Source organism: Ictidomys tridecemlineatus, chromosome 2 (genome assembly GCF_052094955.1).
Source record: "Ictidomys tridecemlineatus isolate mIctTri1 chromosome 2, mIctTri1.hap1, whole genome shotgun sequence".
Classification (NCBI taxonomy): Eukaryota; Metazoa; Chordata; class Mammalia; order Rodentia; family Sciuridae; genus Ictidomys; species Ictidomys tridecemlineatus.
In genome coordinates this window covers 207,021,461-207,042,090 of record NC_135478.1, presented here as the reverse complement: position 1 = coordinate 207,042,090, position 20,630 = coordinate 207,021,461, and the positions used below count along the sequence as shown (strand labels likewise).

The 20,630-nt window shown below is 37.8% G+C and overlaps 1 protein-coding gene across 6 annotated transcripts in view; it reads right to left on the bottom strand.

Annotated features, from left to right (window-relative positions):
- Positions 1 to 20,630, bottom strand: part of Ahcyl2 (adenosylhomocysteinase like 2) — a 186,814-nt gene that overhangs the window by 23,168 nt on the left and 143,016 nt on the right. For all 6 annotated transcript variants that reach the window (XM_021730393.3, XM_013361091.4, XM_021730394.3 and 3 more), the window contains 6 exons: positions 18,802 to 18,945; positions 17,679 to 17,779; positions 9,188 to 9,290; positions 7,294 to 7,388; positions 4,491 to 4,597; positions 3,216 to 3,332 (listed from right to left, as the gene is read on the bottom strand). In XM_021730393.3, the coding sequence (XP_021586068.2) occupies positions 3,216 to 3,332; positions 4,491 to 4,597; positions 7,294 to 7,388; positions 9,188 to 9,290; positions 17,679 to 17,779; positions 18,802 to 18,945 (667 nt within the window). The remainder of the gene's footprint in view (positions 1 to 3,215; positions 3,333 to 4,490; positions 4,598 to 7,293; positions 7,389 to 9,187; positions 9,291 to 17,678; positions 17,780 to 18,801; positions 18,946 to 20,630) is intronic.

The window sequence follows — 20,630 nt, the reverse complement described above, 5'->3', positions numbered from 1 at the left end:
AGTAGTAATCCTTCTTTCAATGATTTGGCAACTCTACCAATAAGTATACACACCCCAGTTAAGATCATCAAATACCAATAAGTGCAGAGGCAATTCTTGTTGAGTGAAGAGATAAGTCTGGCAGGGCTACTACTATACTTAGAAATCGTGGCTTAGGGGAGTGGTTCTGGAATGGCTAGCACAGCAAGGAGAATCAAAAGATCATATTTCTGGGTCTCCTTTGCTTCGACTACCCTCCACCATCCTTTTCTCCTCTCTTCCCAAGGAAGACACTCTCTCACTGTGACTACAGGGGGCTGTGGGGAAAAGGAAATATCATCAACCACTACTCTGCAAACAACAGCTAGGCACTTTTGTGGATGGATTCCAGTTAGGTAATGATTTCCCTGGGATCTTAAAATCCATATCTGTCATAAGGTTCAATGATAAAGAACAGAAAAGACCTCAGCCAAGAAAGGATTTTTTAAAAAATTTTCTTTTTAGTTGCAGATGGAATACTACCTTTGTTTTTATTTATTTTTATGCAGTACTAAGGATCAAACCCAGTGCCTTACACGAGCTAGGGAAGTGCTCTGCCACTGAGCTACAGCCCCAGCACCTCCAAGAAAGGATTTCTTTAAAAAATATTTTTTAAGTTGTAGATGGACACAATACCTATATTTAATTCATTTATGTTTATGTGGTGCTGAGGCAAGTGCTCTGCCACTGAGTCACAATCCGCCCCCCCCCCCAAAGGATTTTGGAAGGCTGGGTGCAGTAAGCTGTCTGGTGCTGAATTAGAATCATGCCAAGTTCCTATTTCTGTCTTAATTCTTCTAGCCCTAGGGTCTCTAGAGGAGCTCTTACATGATCTGAAAATCCTACCTGAAGCACTACCTTTGAAGCACTGGGAAAGCCTCAGTCTCCAGAAGGCTGCCCTTGCTGCATTTACACTACATCCTAGTTATAGGACTTCCCTTGTTGCCATGGGGAACCAGCCCAGAAACACAGAAGGTCAGTCACCAACACCTTTCTCATATAGACACTCTACTGGAGTGAGTGTTCTCCCCTTTCCATGCATCCCTCCCTGGAGCACAGTTTGCCTCTCCTTTCATCTCTCTGGCTCTCAGCTATGCTGAGAGGAACAACTGTTCTTGACCCAGTTGGAAAGTTTTTCACTATTGGCAGGTTCCTACAAGCTCTTAGCACTCAGAGAGTTTCTAGAGAATAGTTGACGTTTTCTTGTTTCTTTGCTGTGGAAACTAACTTTACTCCTGTTCCACTGCTTCTAGCTTTCTCACTTCATACATTTCTGACTTTAAAGAACATTTCTTACCTTCAGGGTAAACCCTGATTGGGAAGGATTCTGTCCATTTTTATGAACTGGTGCAGGTATCTTTATGAATTTTTTACTGAACCTAGTATAGGCTGCTTTTAGTTTCACAGATTTAGGAGTTGAAAAGTCAAAAAGACAGCTAGTTGTGTGGATAAGCAAATGGTTTAAGGAAAATACCCAGATTACTATTGATTTGATCAGGCTCAAGTATTCACAACAACAGCAACCCTTTTATCTACATAGAACTATGTGCAGAACTATAACAGACTAGACTAAAAATCTACTAAACTGTTCAATCTATCAGCTAATACTGTTGATCCTATAGTAGTAATAATTAACAATAGATGGAATTTGTATTGGATAGCCCCCAAATAAAAAAATTCAAAGCAAAAAGCTTCCCCTAAAGTCTAACTCAACCCTAGAACTTATTGTACAGAGTCCTAGAAAGAAGGGCAAGGGAGATTAACACTGAGCAAACTTATCTTCTCATTTAATCCTCACAATAACTCTTTGAGGTAGGTCTTACTGTCACCATTTCACAGATGAGGAAATACACATAGGAGAATTAAATAACCAGTCTATTTTTTATTTACAGTTAATAAGTAAACAACAGAGCCATCACAGTGATACATGCTTATAATTCCAGCTACTCGGGAGGCTGAGGCAGGAGGATCATAAGTTCAAGGTCAATCTCAGCAACTTAGTGAGACCCCTGTCTCAAAATAAAATAAAATAGGATGGGGAAGAGCTCAATGGTAGAGTGAACTTGGGTTCAATCTCCAGTATTGCTAAATAAATAGATAACAGAGTTCATTCTAGCTCCAATGCCCCGAGATTCCAGCAGGTTAGTAATATGTTCCATAGAGCCTTTCTTCACTTTTCCATTAACATACACATGATGGGAACCATCTGACTTGGCAATATTCTAAACCATTTTAATGGTTTCACTTAGGAAATTATGGTGTACTATAGTTTGGATCTGGAATATACCCCAAAGCCCAGCTGTTAAAGGCTTGGTCCTCAGATTGGTGCTATTGGGAGGTAATGGAAACTATGAAGTGGGGACTAGTGGAAGGTCTTCCAGTTACTGGCATGTCCTTGAAAGGGAAAGAGGGACCCCAACCCTTTCCTCTTCTTCTCTTCCCATGTCCTGGCTGTAGGGTGAACAGCTTTGCTTCACCACACTTCCCCTGCCATGACGTGCTGCTTTGCCACAGGCTCAAAAGAAACAGAGTCAACTGACTAAGGACTGAAACCTCTAAAGCTACAAACCAAAATAAATTCTTTCTCTTTATAAGTTGATTGTCTCAAGTATTTGTTACAGTAACAGAAAGCTGACTGACAAGTGGGATATTCCTAGCAACAATGAATGAATGTTAGAACACAAGTATAGAAACAAACTGAGTATTAGAAGAACACAGGATTTGGTATGAAATGAGTGGATTTTGTCAGACTTGCAGTACCTACAGATCTGAAAAAGCTAGAAATTCCTCTGGAAATTGTTTCTTCACCACAGGTTTCCAAATGGCCACAAAATTACATGACAGTTAGAATTTAAGAATTTTATGATACAGCATGAGACAGGACCTAGAATAGGATGACTACGAACTGTTTTCTAAATTATTAAAAATATTTGCTTGTTTATACTGAATTTAGTTAATGACTCACAGGTCTGATAGGGTCACAAAGTAAGAATTCTGCCTATTAATAGATACGAGCTAGTCCCATTGCTTAAGTAAAATGGATTTTCTTATAATAGTGATACCAATGTAGTTCTGGGTTATAAAATATTGGGTGTGAAGTGGTGACAGATCCAGAGGGGCCATATGAATCATTTCTAGAAATAACCAAAACCAAAAAGAAAGTAACTCAAGCTCATCTCAAAGATAATAAACATTACCCATCAAGAATTGATTCACGGCAACAGTACAGGTTGTCAAATTTCTGTTTGGTGACTGAGTCATTGACATTCATGGCTGGGACACAGAGCTTCCCAGCTTTGGACAGTTGGTACAGCCTGGGGATAAGAAAAGTCAAGAAGAATATAAAACAATGAGATGTTACAATCTTCTGTTGGTTTCATATCAAATCCTAAAAATGTATTGAGGAGGTGGGCTTGAGGGCATGAGACATGACAAGTTCCATCCTGTTAGGTGGATACTGAGAAATGAAGAATGTGTTTTAGAGGCTACATACTGCTTAGGAATAAAGACCTTATCCAAAAGTCATGTGAAGAAAATCCTTGACCTAACTTTAAGGCCTTAAATGTAAAAATTTTAAGTTTCATACTAATTTTACTTTACTCCCCCCCACCCCAGCTTTTTTTGTGGTGCTGGGGATTGAATCCAGGGCCTTGCACATGCCAGGCAAGTGCTCTACCACTGAACAAAATCCCCAGCCATGATTTTCCTTTTTAATTATAAAAGGAGTAACTTTAAGTACAATCTTAAAAATCATGCATAATCTCACTATTCTAAGGCAATAATTTTAATTTTCAAATAGCCTCAAATTTATAATGTCCATATACATACCTATAAATATGCATATCTATGAGTTTTATATTAAATTAGTCATTAAAATCAGATCTATTTGTTTTATTCAAAATTCATACCTTCTAAGAGTCTAAAGTTTATGTTATAACTTATGATTTTGTATATTCAAAAAGTTCATGATACACTGAAGTAGTCATGGTGGCTTATTCAGAATTTTCTTCCTACGAATTTTATTTCATAAGGTCTTTGTGGGTGAATAATTGCAAACAGAAATGATTTCAAATTTTATTAAGGGAATTATGTTCATTTGGGAACAGAACTCTAAGTCCTTGCTCTTTACATAAGCAAGTAAACTCTGTGAGGGTACAGTTTTTGTCTGTTTCGTCCACTATTAGATCCCTAGAACCTAGAGCAATTCACTGTAGAAGTTCAAAAAACATTTGTTGAGTAAATGGATTTGTCCAAAAAAGAACAAGCACTCACTGCATCACATGAACTAGAAAACATGAGAACCTCATTTGTTTTCCTTTCACTATTTTGTTATTTGTTATTTTCAAAAAAAGTGTACAATCTCAGATCTCATAGCAGGATCCAATTTTTAACATAATATGTTCTACAAGTACGTGATTACAAAATTATATATCTAGGCTGTATGAAGCCACTTTGCTCATGTTGAATCTTACCTATGGACTCCAGTAACACTCTCCTCGACTATGCCCTTGATTTTCTTAAACATATTGGGGTACTTTTTATAAATCCAGTGAGTAAGATCCCCTCCATCATCCAAGATCTGCAACAGTAAGCATCAGTAATGTTATTCATTTTGCTGAAGACTCAAGGGTTCTCTGGGTCTTGTGTCTCAATTTCTAGTTACCTATTTAAGGACATTTAAATTTCTCATATGGTCATACAAAGTAACTTAAAGCCAGAGCTAATGTAATAATCTACCAGTAATGATACTCAAGTAAAAGACAACAAGGGGGTAAAAGGCCAATTGTAATTCTCATAGCCAAATGACCCTCCCACATAACACATCTACTATATTACAATACCCTGCAATATGATGAGGATCTTTCTTTTTATGGGTTGACATCTTAAGTGGTTTTCTAATTAGCTCATGAATGTACAAAGATATTCACAAAGCCTAAACTTCATGTAGCTAATTTCTATAGGTTAAATTCGGGACTCTAAATATATTCAATCAAAGCTTAGCTTAAATTAAAGGATGAATAATTAGTCTCCATCTCAGAACAATGGTTTATAAAACTGCATTTGTTAATACTTTACTTCTCCCAAAGTAGAGGCACTCTCCCACCCAATGTATCAGGCAGCATTGTTGGGTTTTGCCTAGCACAACCTCACACTCTGTATAAACCAAATTAAAAATAACTAGGAAGCCGTGCAGCATGTAGGTGTGCAAGCATGCCTCTGAGCAGCTCATCACTATTTCAGGTTGGGATTAAAGATAAACACAATGCTGTGCCCACTGGAGCTTTCATCAGCAGAGGAAAGCTACTGAATTATAAATAAACTGAAGAAAGATCAGCTTAGAATACTATCAGGCACTAGGCTACGGCACTTGAGCCCTTCACTGGGCTGTCAGAAGTGTGCTTGGCAGAACTTTCTAAATTGTTATGCCTATCTGTCTAGAAAATCCCCAGAGCTGGCACGTGCCCATTTTACAGTTCCATCATATCAACCCTACCACAAGTACTAAAATGTCATCCTGAACCCCGAAGTACACAAACTCCCCAACTTCATGTCTACCATCTGGTCTTTTTCACTTCCAATCTATTTTCTCTGACTTACTCAATCTTGCTTGAGAGGAGAGACTGAGATAGGGCTCACATTAGAACTCTTATCCTCATTCCATACTTCAAACAGAAATCCTCAGAACTGATGCTCTAAAAAACCCAAAGGATTTTCTGAGTTTCTCTCTCCATTTTTGCCTGATGGAATCCCATGAGATTTTCTGTTTAGTCTCTAATCCCACAAAAAAGATCAGAGACAAAAAGGACTGAATAATTGTAAACTCTCTGGTCAGTCCCTCCATTCTCATCTACTTTTCCCTTTTAACAAAGGTATATGATATAGGCTATCTCTAACATTTATATAATGAATGTAGCTCATAATTTTCCTCATGTAATTCTATTATAGAAATTCTGTTCATCTGGGAATCTTCCTAAGGTTGGAAAGCAAGGAAAAGCATTAGATCTTGACAAGATCCAAAGAAGTACAGGGTCCTAATTTTTCTGGGGTGACAACTATTTTTGTCCTTGTATAATTGTCTTTATTAACTTTCCAGCTATTTGTGCTGGCTCCACATTTCATAAAAGCTCTCTGGGTTAAATACCATATCCTCCCTGTGTTTATGACTATAAAATTAGAGTTTTATTCCCAAGAGAAACCCCTTGGCATATCTTCTCTAGTGTCTGTCAGTCATTACTCTCTTCTGTCACTGTTAAAATTGCTAAAACGAGGTGACTCATCTTAGAGCCACTGTATTATATCCCTCTGGGATACAAAAACTTTAACCCAGCTTCATCAAACCAGCACCTGATGCCATGTGACTTGGACTACAGAATTCAGAAAAGACTGTTTCTCTGTCCTGTACCAGGTGAAGCCTGCTCCGTGGTCTTTAGCAATAAGCAATGGTTTCTTTTTTCAGTGGATTCTCTAATTTCTCCTCTCACTAATATGCAGAAATGTTTGCAAAGCCGGGGTGCCTCATACTCAGTGTAGCTTTTTGCCAGTATGTGAATCTAATGTGCTATATCAGCCTTCAAGATTTGTTCTTTTACAAAAATGAAACAGAAATAAAAATGAAGAAAAAATTTAAAAAAAATCCCAAACTTTGCCTGGTCATCTTTTTTAGGCAGGAAATGAATAAAGAGAAGAAATTTGAACTTGGAAGATCTTTGGGTATGCTATAAATTCAGTACATTAATTCTTTTAAAAAGCTCAGTACATCAGGGGCTGGGGGTTTTCATTTATTTAGTGTTTTTGGTGGTTGCTACTGGTGGTGTGGGGTGGGGGTAGTGGTAGGCAGTGGCAGGAGATGGAAATGCATTACCCTTGCTTTTAAACCAGCCAATGCTCTTGGGCAGAATTTTAATATTACTGAGAAAAATGAATGCTTCCAAATGATCAGTACCAACAATTAAGTCTCTGAAGTTGCTTGTTTTAAATATTTTGTTTTAGTTGTAGTTGGACACAATACTTTTATTTTATTTTTAGGTGGTGCTGAGGATTGAACCCAGGGCCTTGCACATGCTAGGCAAGCGCTCTACTGCTGAACCACAACTCCAACCCCTAGTCTCTGAAGTTTTAAGAGGTTCAATTCTCTTGGGAACCCAGGTATCGCAGATAGAAATAGAGCCATTTTCCTTCCTTCTTGTTGGGAAATCCTCTCCCAGGTCATAGAGCCCTCCCTACCATCATCCTATCAAACACACACAGAAGTGGGTTAGCAGAAATCTGACCCACCATGTTTGGCTGCCAGCCCTCCACATTCACACATCTGTCAATGCACCACCAAAAGTCATCTTCTGACTCTCCTTTCCAGGCAAAGACAGGAAATCCTATGAAAAAGAAATAAAGAGAAACCAGTAAAGGTTGTAAAAAGAGCTGACTCCCAATTTTTGGCAAGAAGTCACTGATTTTCCCCAATTCTAAACACTCTCAATCTTGTTATATTCCTTGGACTGACTTTCTTCAATGATTAGTATTGCCTTCAGCCCTTTTACCCATTCTTTTATCTTTGATGGTTATTTTGTTCTTGTTAGCCCAAAGAGGATAAGCATAAAGACAGGAGTATGGTGGTTTCTAAAAATATGACTAAAGGGAAAAAAGAAGAAACCAGAAATAAATACTTCTTGATTCAGTCAAACTGGCACTCTTACCATTTCCCAACTGCACTTCGATCTTTGTTGCTTCTATACTTTAGTCATCCCACCCTCAGGAAAACTTCATCAGGAAAACTCTCATGCTTTCCTCCATCTGCTAAAATGTTTGCTTCATGTCATAGCCCAGTTAAGTGTCATGTTCCTAATGAAGACTAATTAACCCAGTTGGAAGCAGGTGCTCAAGGAATCCAAACTTTTCTAAATCTACTGTATGTGTACTGAATATGAATTCATGCTCAATTGTCATATTTACTACATATGTCCTTATATTATCATTATTTATGCAAATGTATTCTCTCTCTTCTAGTACAGTGTAAGATTCTAAGGGCAAAGATATTGTCTCATTTGTCTTTTTTTGGGGGCGGGGGAATCGAACCTGAAGGGCCTCTACCACTGAGCTACATCTCAAGCCCTTTTAATTTTTTAAATTTTTAGACGGTGTCTTCTCACAAAATTGCTGAGGCTAGCCTTGAACTTGAATTCTTCTGCTTCAGCCTCCTGAGTCCCTGGGATTTCAGGCATGTTGTACTGCACAGGGCCTCATTTGTTTTTTGATCTCTTTTTTAAAATTTTATTTATTTTTATTTTTTTAGTCATACATGACAGCAGAATGTATTTTGACATATAATACATAGATGGAATGTACATACATCAATCATATTGTCTATTCTGCTGCCCTTCCTATCCCTGTTTTTTTATCTCTTAAAATAATAAACATTTGTTGGGAAAGAAAAACAATGATACATATGTACAACTCATTGGGCTATTCATTTAATATTTGTGTACTTTTCTATCATATGTACATCAATAAAATTTTATAAATAAATGAATATAAACAACAACAACAAAAAACCACAAATGAAATGCCAAAAGTACTAGCAAAAGGAGAGACATGCATGCTGTGTAAGGCTTTTCCAGGGGCTCTGACATATTGCTTGGTTGGTTCCCTGATCTGTGCCTTGCATCAGAAAGTGAAGGCAGGAAGCTGACAAGGTCCATACTTCCCTATTTCTTTTGTCCTTCAAGTGTCAGTAGATGTTATGATCAAAATTAATTTGCCAGGTCAAGTCCTCTTTACTGCTGAAGCAGAAACACCAAACATCAAACCAGAGGAAACTATTGATTGCAAAACCTGCAAGGCCACAAAACTGTGGCTGAAGCATTCTTTTCTCTAATCCACATTATCTTAAGACAGCCAGTAACATTCACCAGTGTTCTATTTGTCAAAGTGGAGCACGAATAACAGAATATTACATATAGGTACATATATGCCAACTACAAAAGAACAAAGTTAACTAGATTGTATTTGACAAGAGAAACCTAGAAAAAGAGCAAACTTATCAAGAACAGGGATCCATTTCTTACCAGGCAAATGCTTTACTGTCAATCTTTCTAAAACATTTATATACAGACAATGGCACTTCTGGGAGACTTCCTTTAGCCAAAGACATTAGAAAACAAGCAAAAGAACTTACCACTTTCTGCTAGAGCAGCAGCCACTTCATTGAGAGTGGAATAGATGTTACAGGCAGCCCATCGGCACTGTGCCCCCAGAGCACCCAGAGTTTCCATAAGTACCTGTGTTAAAGAGAAGACAGGAGATGAACAAGCTTATACTAACATATATTTTTTAATAATTATGTGTATGTGTATATGTGTGTGTGTGTATATATATATAGCTGTAGATGAACACAATACCTTTACTTATTTATTTATTTACTTATTTATTTTTGATACCAGGGATTGAATTCAGGGGTACTAGACCACTGAGCCACATCCCCAGCCTTATTTTGTATTTTATTCAGAGAGAGGGTTTCACTGGGTTGCTTAGCACCTCACTCGAGATCCTCCTGCTTCAGCCTCCCGAGCCTCTGGGATTACAGATGTATGTCATCACGTCTGGCTTTATTTATTTTTTAGGTGGTACTGAGAATTGAACTCAGTGCCTCACACATGCTAGGCAAGTGCTCTATCACTGAGTTACAACCCAGCCCAAGTTTATATATTTGACAATGAGAAAGTACATCAGGAATAACAGACCAATAATTTTTAAACCATGCTCTATAGAACCTCTCCAGGAGCCGGGGACATGGCTCAGTGGTAGATCACTTGCCTACCATATGGGAGGTTCTCGGTTTGACTTCCAGCACTGTCAAGAAGAAAGGCAAGAAGGAAGGAAGGAAGGAGGATCAACAGAACCTCTTCAGTTTTCTGAACACAGGGCAAGGCAAGAGGCTCCAGCTGAATTCTATGCTTCACCCTATTTGTATACTGAATCTGCCTAATATTTCATAAAACTAAGGACTTCAGAAACCCCCTCCCTTTTTTTTTTTAACAAAACATACACTTACAGTTCTGCTTCTGCTTAGGATTCAGAAAAAACAAGAAAAACTTCCACCACCCTAACAACAAGAAAAATCTGGTAATCTATAAAGTTAAGCTTCAGCCCATCAAAGAGCCAAGGTCGTAAAATGACCAAGTAAACTGAACTCCCAAGAGTGATAAGTCTTTATTTTTTTAATTGTAGTTGGACACAATAACTTTGTTTTATTTATTTTTATGTGGTGCTGAGGATTGAACCCAGTGCCTTGCATGTGCTAGGAGAGTGCTCTTCTGCTAAGCCACAACCCCAGCCACTGATAAATCTTTTTAAAGTAGGAGGAAAGATTGTTTTGCCTTTGGCAAAATATGGGAGGAATAGGTGGTACTGAGATAAGAAATAGCTGCAATACTTGAGATAAGAAAAATTAACTAAAATTTTAATTAAAGGCTAAGCATTGGCTAGGCATGGTGGCACATGCCTGTAATCCTGGAGTCTTGGGAGGCCGAGGCAGGAGGATCGAGAGTTCAAAGCCAGTCTCAGCAACTTAGCAAGGCCCTAAGCAACTCAGTGAGACCCTGTCTCTGAATTAAACACAAAAAAGGGCTGGGGATGTAGCTCAGTGGTTAAGTGCCCCTGGGTTCAAGACCTAGTACAAAACAACAACAAGAAAAATAAAAGGCTAAGCATTGGAAAGTTTGTCATATGGATTTCTGGAGCCCCAGTTAGACATGAGGAGTTTCACATGCAGAGAGCTGATGGCTGGGCCCAGAGGCAGGCATGGAACCTGGACATATTTCTATATTTTTCTCACTGTAGGAAGAATAGGATTCATGACTGTCTTCAGGTACCATGTAAAGATTCAGTGCTCCTGAGGGGGGGCAGAAACAAAAACTCTCTGCTTCTGGGAGAGTAGCAGGGAACCCTCTTGAGCACAGGACAGTTCACGGATCTGCTACCTCTCCAGGAAGGGCAAAAAACATCTTTTGCCTGAGACTCCCACAGGTACAAGGCAAAATCTGGCTGCTACATAAAGGAGAGGCAAGAACGCTGCCTGCCTAACACTGACTGGACTTCTCCAGCCCTCACCAGGAGGCTGACCCTGGGAAACAAAGAGCAACCACTTGTGCTATAGTGGGGGCAGGCACTTGAAGACAGAGTTCCCTGTAGAATATATATACTGAAGCAGTTGAATGCTGAGGATGATGGCAGAAACACTAGAAAAGCCCTCTGGAAGTAAAATCAAATCACAAGGTAACAGTATCCCACTGCTAAAGGAATTTGAAGCCTTTGATGCACAACAACAAAAGCTAAATCTAGTTCAATTCATAGCTGTAACAAAAAATAATATGCTGTCACTCAAAAAATTTTAAGGAACACAAAAAAGTGACAAAAGTAAGCCCAGTGTCAAGAATTACAGCCAGAAGCTAGGAGTGGTGCCTGAAGTAGGAGGATCACAAGTTCAAGCCAGAGTCAACAACACTGTGTGACTCTTCTCAAAAATAGAAGGGATACCTGGGCATGGTGGTCTATAATCCCAGTGACTCAGGAGGCTGAGGCAAGGGGGTTGCAAGTTCAAAGCCAGCGCTGGGCAACTTAGCAAGACTGTCTCAAAAAAAAAAAAAAAAAAAAAAAAGCAAGTACTGGGAATTAGCTCAGTGGCAAAGCACCCAGTGGGATCAATCTCAGTACCAATAGATATGCATAAAAAAATAAATAAATAAAAAGGGCTCTAGCTCAGCAATAGAGCACCCCCAGATTCAATCCTTTGCTGTTAAAAAAAAAAGAGTTAATAAGCAGTTATTTTCCAAAATTAATAAAAGAGGATCCAGAAACAATGACATTCCAATAGCAAAGATTATATTAATGCCCAGATCTTCTTAAAAGAGCCAGGGGTCCTTGGAAATATAACTGATTCCAAGGCTACAGCAGAGCTTAGAATATCTTCTACTGCAATCAAGAAAACGTTCAAAGACATCAAAATACAAGCCATGGAAGCCATACCAAAGGGCTCCTCCTGGCCTGGGGACAACATAAACATCAAAGTAATGATAGTAAGGCCTATCACCCACTACATAAAATAAAAAACAAAAATTTTATACAAATAAAAATAAATGAAGGCTGGGGCTGTAGCTCAGTGGAAGAGCGCTTGCCTGGCACATATGAGACACTGGATTCGATCCTCAGTACCACATAAAAATAAAATAAAGGTATTGTGTCCATGTATAACTAAAAAAAATAAATGCAAAGTCTAATAAAGAATAGGATAGTTACAAAAATGCATTAATTACAAAGAGAAAAAAATAACTTTTATGAAGGAAAAGCAGGGAGATTTCATCTTACGGGATCAAACAACATCAACAATATGGAACAAAATGAAATTATAACCACCTAATTGGATTCAGTGGGGAAAATGCAGCATCATTTCTGTGATAGTCCTATTATAGATGCATAATCTCAATCAAATAATGAGGAAGCAGCAGAAAAACATAAACTGAGGACATTACAAAATAATTCCTCTGTAATCTTCAGGAGTATCAAGCTCATGAAAAGCTAAGAAAGAATGAGTAACTGTTCTGGACTAGAGGAGATTAAAGATATCCAAAGTACATGTATGAAGACATGAATTGGTGTGAACATACTTTATATACAGAGATATGAAAAATTGTATTCTATATGTGTAATAAGCATTGTGATGCATTCCACTATCATGTATTTAAAAAATAAAAGCAATTAAAAAAATAAAAGAAAATAAAGGAGACCAAAGAGAAACATGACAATCAAGTGTGACACAGGTATGGACTGGATTATTTTGTTATGAAAAGTCCTACCGAGAGGCTGGAGTTGTGGCTCAGTGGTAAGAGCACTTGCCTAGTATGTGTGAGGTCCTGGGTTCGATTCTCAGCACCACACACAAATAAATAAATAAAATAAAGGTCCATCAACATCTAAGAAAAATATCTAAAAAACAAAGTACTACTGAAACAACAAGTGAAACTCGCATTGGATCTGAGGAGTAAGTGGTAATAAACAATGTTAATTTCCTAATTTTGATGAATGTACTGATTGTATAAAAAGAATGTCCTTGTTCATGGAAACTATACACTAAATATTTGGGTATTGCTGTGGTCTGAATGTATGTGTACCCCAGTGTCTTATGTTGAAATCTAACCCCCAAGGTAGCAGTATTAAGAGGTGTGCCACCTATGAGGAATAAGCCTCAACAGACACTGAATCTGCTTGTCCTTGCCCAGCCTCTAGAATTGTACATAATACATTTCTTTTGTTTATAAATTATAATAAATAGCAAGTTTATGTTGTTTATAAACTACTCAGTCTAAAGTATTTTATTATAGCAGCCCAAGATAACTAAGACAAAGGTGAAGGGAGTATTAGGTTAGCAACTTACTCTTCAATGGTTCAGAAAATAAAGTTGTCTGTGCTGAACTTCCAATTTTTCTGTATATCTGTATTTATTTTGAATTTTTAAAAATTATTAGAGCCAGGGACAGTGGCATATGCCTGTAATGCTAGTGACTCTGGAGGCTAAGGCAGGAGTATTACAAGTCTGAGGCTTGCCTTAGCATCTCAGTGAGACCCTGTCACAAAACAAACACACAAACAAGATAGTTGTTGGTGGTGGGGGGTGCTGTAGCTCAGTGGTAGAGCAACCCTGGATTCAAGCTCCAATACTAAAAAAAAGAAAGAATTGTGAGTCAAGACAGTTGGCTATTTGGGATCAAACAGGAGTAAAGGCAGGTGAGGAAGCAGAGGAGGAGGATAGAGCTTAGAAACTGTTTAACATGACTTCAAATCATTATTATTTAGAAGGAAAAGCAATGGAATTAGGGTTAGAAGAACTGTGGGAAAACACCTAAAATATATAAATAGATCTGTGTCTATTAGAAATATGGACAGGAAACCATTAACCATGGTAGTTATTTGTGGAGACTGGTTTATGAGACTTTTTCTTTCTTTTGTGAATGCACAGTTTTTTTTTTTTAAAAAAAATCTTTTTATTTGTTGTTTTTAGATATACATGATAGTAGGGTGTATTTTGACATATTATACATACACGGGGTACAACCTATTACAATTTTGATTCCATTCTTGTGGTTGAACATGCTGTGGAGTTATACTGGTCATGTATTCATATAGGAGTAAAGTTATGTCTGATTCATTCTACTATCTTTCCTATTCCCTTCCTTCATTCCCCTTTGTCTAATCCAATAAGTTTCTATACTTCCTCTCCCTATCCTCCCTTATTATGGGTTGGCATCCAAATATCAGAGAGAACATCTGACCTTAGGTTTTTGGGACTGTCTTATTTCACTTAGCATAATATTCTAGAGTACCATCCATTTATCAGCAAATGTCATAATTTCATTCTTTATGGCTAATATTCCACTGTGTATGTATGTATGTACTGCATTTTCTTTATCCATCTGTTGAAGTGTACCTAAGTTGGTTCTATAGCTTGCCTACTGTGTATTGAGCTGCTATAAACACTGATGTGGCTGTGTCACTGTAATATGCTGATTTTAAGTCCTATGAGTTGGATAATGGTGGTTCATCCGAAGTTTTCTAAGGAGTTCCCATACTGCTTTCCAGAGAGGTTGTACCAATTTGCAGTCCCCCCAGCAATGTATGAATGAACCTTTTTTCCCACATCCTCAGCAACATTTAAAAAAAATTTTTTTTTAGTTGTTGATGGACCTCTATTTTATTTATTTATTTATATGCAGTGCTCAGTACTACCACTGAGCCACGACCCCAGCCCATCAGCAACATTTATTATTACCTGTATTCTTAATAACTGCCATTCTGACTGGAGTGAGATATAATCTCAGTATAGTTTTAATTTGAATTTCTCTAATTGCTAGATATGTTGAAAATTTTTTCATTTATTTTTGACCATTCATTTTTCTTCTGTGAAGTGCCTGTTCAGTTCCTTTGCCATTTACTGATTGGGTTATTTGTTATTGGGTTATTTGTTACTGAGACTTTGTCTTTCTGCATTATAATCTTATGGTAATGTTTGAAGATTCTTAAATGGACATGAATATGTAATCAGGAATATAAAATAGAGATCTAAAGCAAAAGGAAAAAATACTCTTGTAACTATTTTAAGGAAAAAGAAAAATATAAGGAAGTAATGATAAAATAATATTAAAATTGATAAACAGTGATTAATACTAAGGAAAAATAGAGAGGGAACCCTGAAGGCTGGTAATGTTCAGCGAGCGTGGAGATAAACAACAAACTAGATATAACTTAGCAACATGAGACAGTAGAGAAATACTTACTATTTTAAGTCACCATGTCTCATGTCCCTGACTGAGGAGGCCCAAAAAAGGTTTCAAGAGCATTTCTGCCTCAATTCATTAGACTATAACTTCAAAAAGAGTTAGCTTTCAATTTATTATATTAATTTTGGTCAGTCAAGGCACTCTATTCCTCAGAGAATATAGAACCCAGAAAAGTCTCAGAGTGAAAACAGAAATCATCTGTCTTGAGGAATCTCTACTGTCCTTAATCAGGAATGTGACCACATAAGAGTGTGCTTCGGGAGAGACAATCTTTTGAAAGTCAATCTGGACTTTCGCATATTTTTTGAGCTATACAGATGACTCAGACCTTATAAATTCCATAATAGACTATTTTCTCAATCTACCTATTTCCCTCTAGTGGTATCAATATGGTTGTATCACATCTTTATTTTTACTTATTTGTTTATTTGTAGTGCTATTACATCTTTGAGGATGACTCAAAGAGAAGATTTAGAACACTAAAGGAGCATTTTTGGTTGTCACAATGATTGGCAGGGGAGTGCTACCAGCATTTATTGGGAAGGGCCAGGGATCTGGACATGATGAAAGTGCAGGACAGCCATTTATAACAAAAAATCTGTGCCAGTCTGGTATAATTTTCAAATGTCCCACTGAAAGTTCACAGGTGAAAAAGCCATTTATAATTCTCAGAGTTAGAACCCAATTTCATGTTATACATTAAGAATATTTTTATAGTTTTAATACAAAATAAGAATAATTTTTTCAGGAAGGCAACAATTATGTAAATCAAGAGAAAACTCATACTTTTCATTGTGGTTGTTGCTCAGAAATTTACAGAGTTGTTTTCTATTTCAGAAAATCATATAATTTGGTAATGCTGCCCTGATGCTCTGGAATCAATAACACACATATTCTTCCACAGTGCCCAAGAATCACATACTGAAATTTTTAAAAATTATAAATTACTTTCCTCTTATTCTTCTTTTGTATATAAGATCTTTTTTTTCCAGGACTGGGGATTGAACCTGGGATACTTTAAAATGGGGACTTTATCTCTAGCTCCCCTGCCTCTTTTCAACATTTTATCTTATTTATTTACTTATTTCTCTTTTTTTTTTTTTTGACACAAGATCTCACCAATTTGCTAGATCACAGGTGTGTACCACTGTGACTGCCTTAAGTTAATATATATTTTTTTTAATTTAAAATTTTTGTGTGTGGGCTGGGGATGTGGCTCAAGTGGTAGCGCGCTCACCTGGCATGCGTGTGGCCTGGGTTCGATCCTCAGCACCACATACAAAGAAAGATGTTGTGTCCGCCAAAAACTAAAAAATAAATATTAAAAAGTTCTCTCTCTCTCTCTCTCTCTCTCACTCTCTCTTTTAAAAAAAAATTGTGTGTACCTAAATATGCTATATCTGAATTTCATTTTGAGACAATTTAGGGACACTAAAATATTTATAGATAAAAAGGAGTCATTAAATCTGTCAAGGGCAGGAATCACTGTTCTAAGCCCACTGTGATTCTAGTCCCCTTCCCAGGAATGGAGGAGCATGGGCATGTGATCAGTTCTGCTCAGTGAGACCCAATGGAGAATCCTCAAGAACTTCTGGGAAAGGTTTCCTTGCTCTTAAGAGAAAGGAAGAAATGGTTCTTCCTTTTCATGTCAGCTTGTTTTGACTAGACTAGTTGTAACCACCTTACAATCAGCAAGCACACTGAGGAGGCAGCCTAAGTGAGTTATGGAGAAATGCAGTGGAAGCCGTGAGATCTTGCATCTGAAGTCACTCTTCCCACTGGACTCTCCTCCCTGATGAAGCCAAAGGGTGCTCTACCACTGAGCTACATCCTCAGCCTTTTTCATTTTTTATTTTCAGGGCCTCATTAAGTTACCCAGACTGGCCTCAAACTTGTGATCCTCCTTCTTTAGCCTCCAGAGTCACTGGATTATGAGTGTGTACCACTCTGGCTCCCACTGCACTTTTAGCTATGTAACATAATAAATTTCTTTACATATAAGTCAGAATCAGATGTTTTCCTTTCTGCAACTGGAACCAGGCTAACACAAAGTTGCACCGTAGAGATGACAGTGGAAGGGATAGTAAGAGGAAGCAATGTAGTACAGTAGAGAAAGTCTAAGCTTGCTTATATTGATACACTGATGTATTACTAAACCCTCAGAGCTTTAGTTTCCTTGTTTACAAATGAAAAGAGGAGTCTCTGTTTTACATCATGTTGTGAGGATTAACGAACTCCATGTCCAGCTGTTAACTTGGTGCTGGCATGTTATAAGCACTCAATGGCTGGTGGCAATTATTAACTATTGCTGTTAAGAGGAGAAGGAACAGGACTCACAGCAGTCTGCGCAGTGATGTGTGTGCAACCCACAATTTTGGCTCCAGCCAAAGGCTTTTCTCCTTGAGCTCGCTTCCTCAAAGCCATCAGTGCAGGCATTTCTGAAAAGGTCCAATACAAACAGCAATATTAGGAAGGAGGGAACAAAAGATAAAGGAATAAACAGAAAAACTTATTCTCTTAGATTTCTCCTAAAACTTGGAATAGAACCACCATTTGACCCAGTTATCCCACTTCTCAGTGTATACCCAAAGGACTTAAAATCAGCATACTACAGTGATGCAGCCATGGCAATGTTTATAGTAGCTCAATTCACAATAGCTAAGCTATGGAACCAGCCTAGATGCCCTTCAACAGATGAATGGATAAAGAAATGTGATATACATACACAATGGAATATTAGCCATAAAGAAAAATGAAATTATGGTATTTGCTGATAAATGGATGGTACGCTAGAATATCATGCTAAATGAAATAAGCCAATCCCCAAAAAACCAAAGGGAGAATGTTCTGATATGCAGATGCTAACACACAATAAGGAAGGTAAAGAATAGAAGTTCATTGGATTAGACAAAGGAGAATAAAAGGAAGGGAGAATGAGAATAGGAAAGACAATAGAATGAATTGGACATAACTTTCCTATGTTCATACATAAGTACATGATCAATATAACTACACATCATGTACGACCACAAGAATGGAAGTTATATTCCATATATGTATAGTATGTCAAAATACACTCTACTGTCATGTATATTTTAAAATAATGAATTTTTTAAAAGGGAAAAAAATTTATTCTCTAAGGTTAAGATTCTTCTGCTGGTCAGGTTCTCTGTTAAATCAGGTTTCTCAAGGGATCAAGATATTAACCAGAATTTTCTTTTATAAGGGGATTTCAGAGGCAAATGTAGGGTTCTGACTCCCTATATGCCAGTCCTAATAGTCCCTTCTATACCCCCTAGAGTCTCCTTTCCCATAGTGTTTTCTGAACTTGGAATTTTTCATTTTAAGTATCCTTGACTATCACACTGAAATTTCAAAAGCTAGTAGGCCCCAGGATGAACAAAGAGATTAACATGGACAAAAGACACAGGCAGGTGGAGAAGGTGCTTGCTTTCTTTACCTTGTTCAGCAATTTCAATTTCTCTTCGTCCAAATTCTGCCTGTTTGATGTTCTTGACACAGAAGTCACTGCTTCCCTTAGAGTTCTTTTGCTGTTTGTCCCTGGGGGATGTCTCATCATCAGAGCTATCTGTATATGAAGCCGCTGGAATGATAGAAACAAAAACCCTTAGGGAAAAAAAATTTGCTTCCTCTAAAATTCCAAATCATGGAGGAAACTGAGGTTTCTCTATTCCTTAGCACCATACAAATTTACACCTTTGGTAAGCACCTAAATGGCACAATGGAGCTGCCCCATCATCTGTGGTAAAGCACTACCCACAGGTCAGAAAGGAGAACCCAAGAGATTGTCAAAAACATTCTCCCTAGATTATATCAATTTAGAATCTAGGGCTACCTGTTTTTTGTTGTTGTTGTTGTTTTGTTTTTTTGGATACCAGGGATGGGGATTGAACCCTGGGTCACTTTATCACCGAGCTATATCCCCAACCTTTTTCATTTTTCATTTTGAGACAAGGTTCTCAGTAAGTTGCTGAAGGCCTTGCTAAATTTCCAAGGCTGGCCTCGAATGTGCAATCCTTCTGTCTCATCCTCCTGAGTTGCTGGGATTATAGGAAAACGTGTGTCACCACATTCCACAATGGCTAACTTTATCTTCAAAACATGTAGAGGTTCTTGATATGCAAAAAAAAGAGAGGTTACACCATGGTAGCAATAGGTAAACGTTCCTGATGAAAGATTGAAGTAATTAACTTATGAGTTTCTGGGATCCCAGCTATCCTTCTCTATCTGTTGCTTAAATGCCTGATTTCACTTGTATTTTAGTACAATAACTAAGACCTAGAAAATAAGAAACCCATGAGAAAGTAATTAAGAACCACAAAAAGTGTTTGTCTGATAACAGAGCTTTCTTTTTCAAGACTGGCTTTGATGGGGCTGAACCATGCCTGCAGACCCAATTAGACACTGACAATGAAGTATTCAATGTGCTCTTCCTTTTTCTTGGCCTCAGTGGGTCCTGCATTAAGCATTTTAGATTCCCAAATTGGTGAATAAGTTCTCTTTTGGTACAATAATGTTCTCATAACCAATCCCTTTAGTGATATACATTAGTAGGGGAAAAGTCCAAGTGACCAACAGGTAGCTGCTGCTACTGCTATTCACATGCTTAGCTAAAGTCTTCTTAGTCTTCATATAATTCTGTAGTTGCTAATGAGTTACTGGATGCTTCGAACCAATTTTCCTTCTTTAATTTATGTTCAAGTTTCAGAGGATAGTTCTTCCTCACTCTCCGAGTTTTTAGGGGAGTGGGGAACATAAAGCATTGCTATAAAGTACCTTATATTACTCAATAGAATAAAATGTTTACCATCACTTTTAAGGGTAGAAAGCTGCAAAAGCACAGAGCTCCTAGGGCCTATGGTGCTCTGATCTGCTTATATCCAGAGAATTAAGACATTGCTGGGATTTCTTAGCAGAGGGTCTATCTCTAGGGGTGCTGTAAAAGGCAAGTCTGACTTTGTCCAGTTAATCAGGCACAGCTCTGCAACACTGTTGGGGCAGCAGGGGCTTGAGGATCTCTCTTGAGCTGGAAAACTGCCCTGGAGCAAAGTCCTAACACGAGGCCACAGGAATGAACAGGGGCACCATGGGAGGTGAGGGAATTAGTAAATTCCCAAAGAGACTTTTGTTCTTTAAAGGAGCTAATCTGTACAAAAAGTTTCTGGTTCCCTCTCCTAAAGTGAGTAAGAGCTCAAAGTACTTTTGGCAACAGAACTCAGAAAGAGCTTTCTGGGCAGTCAACTGTTTTACTAATCAATATTCTGATAT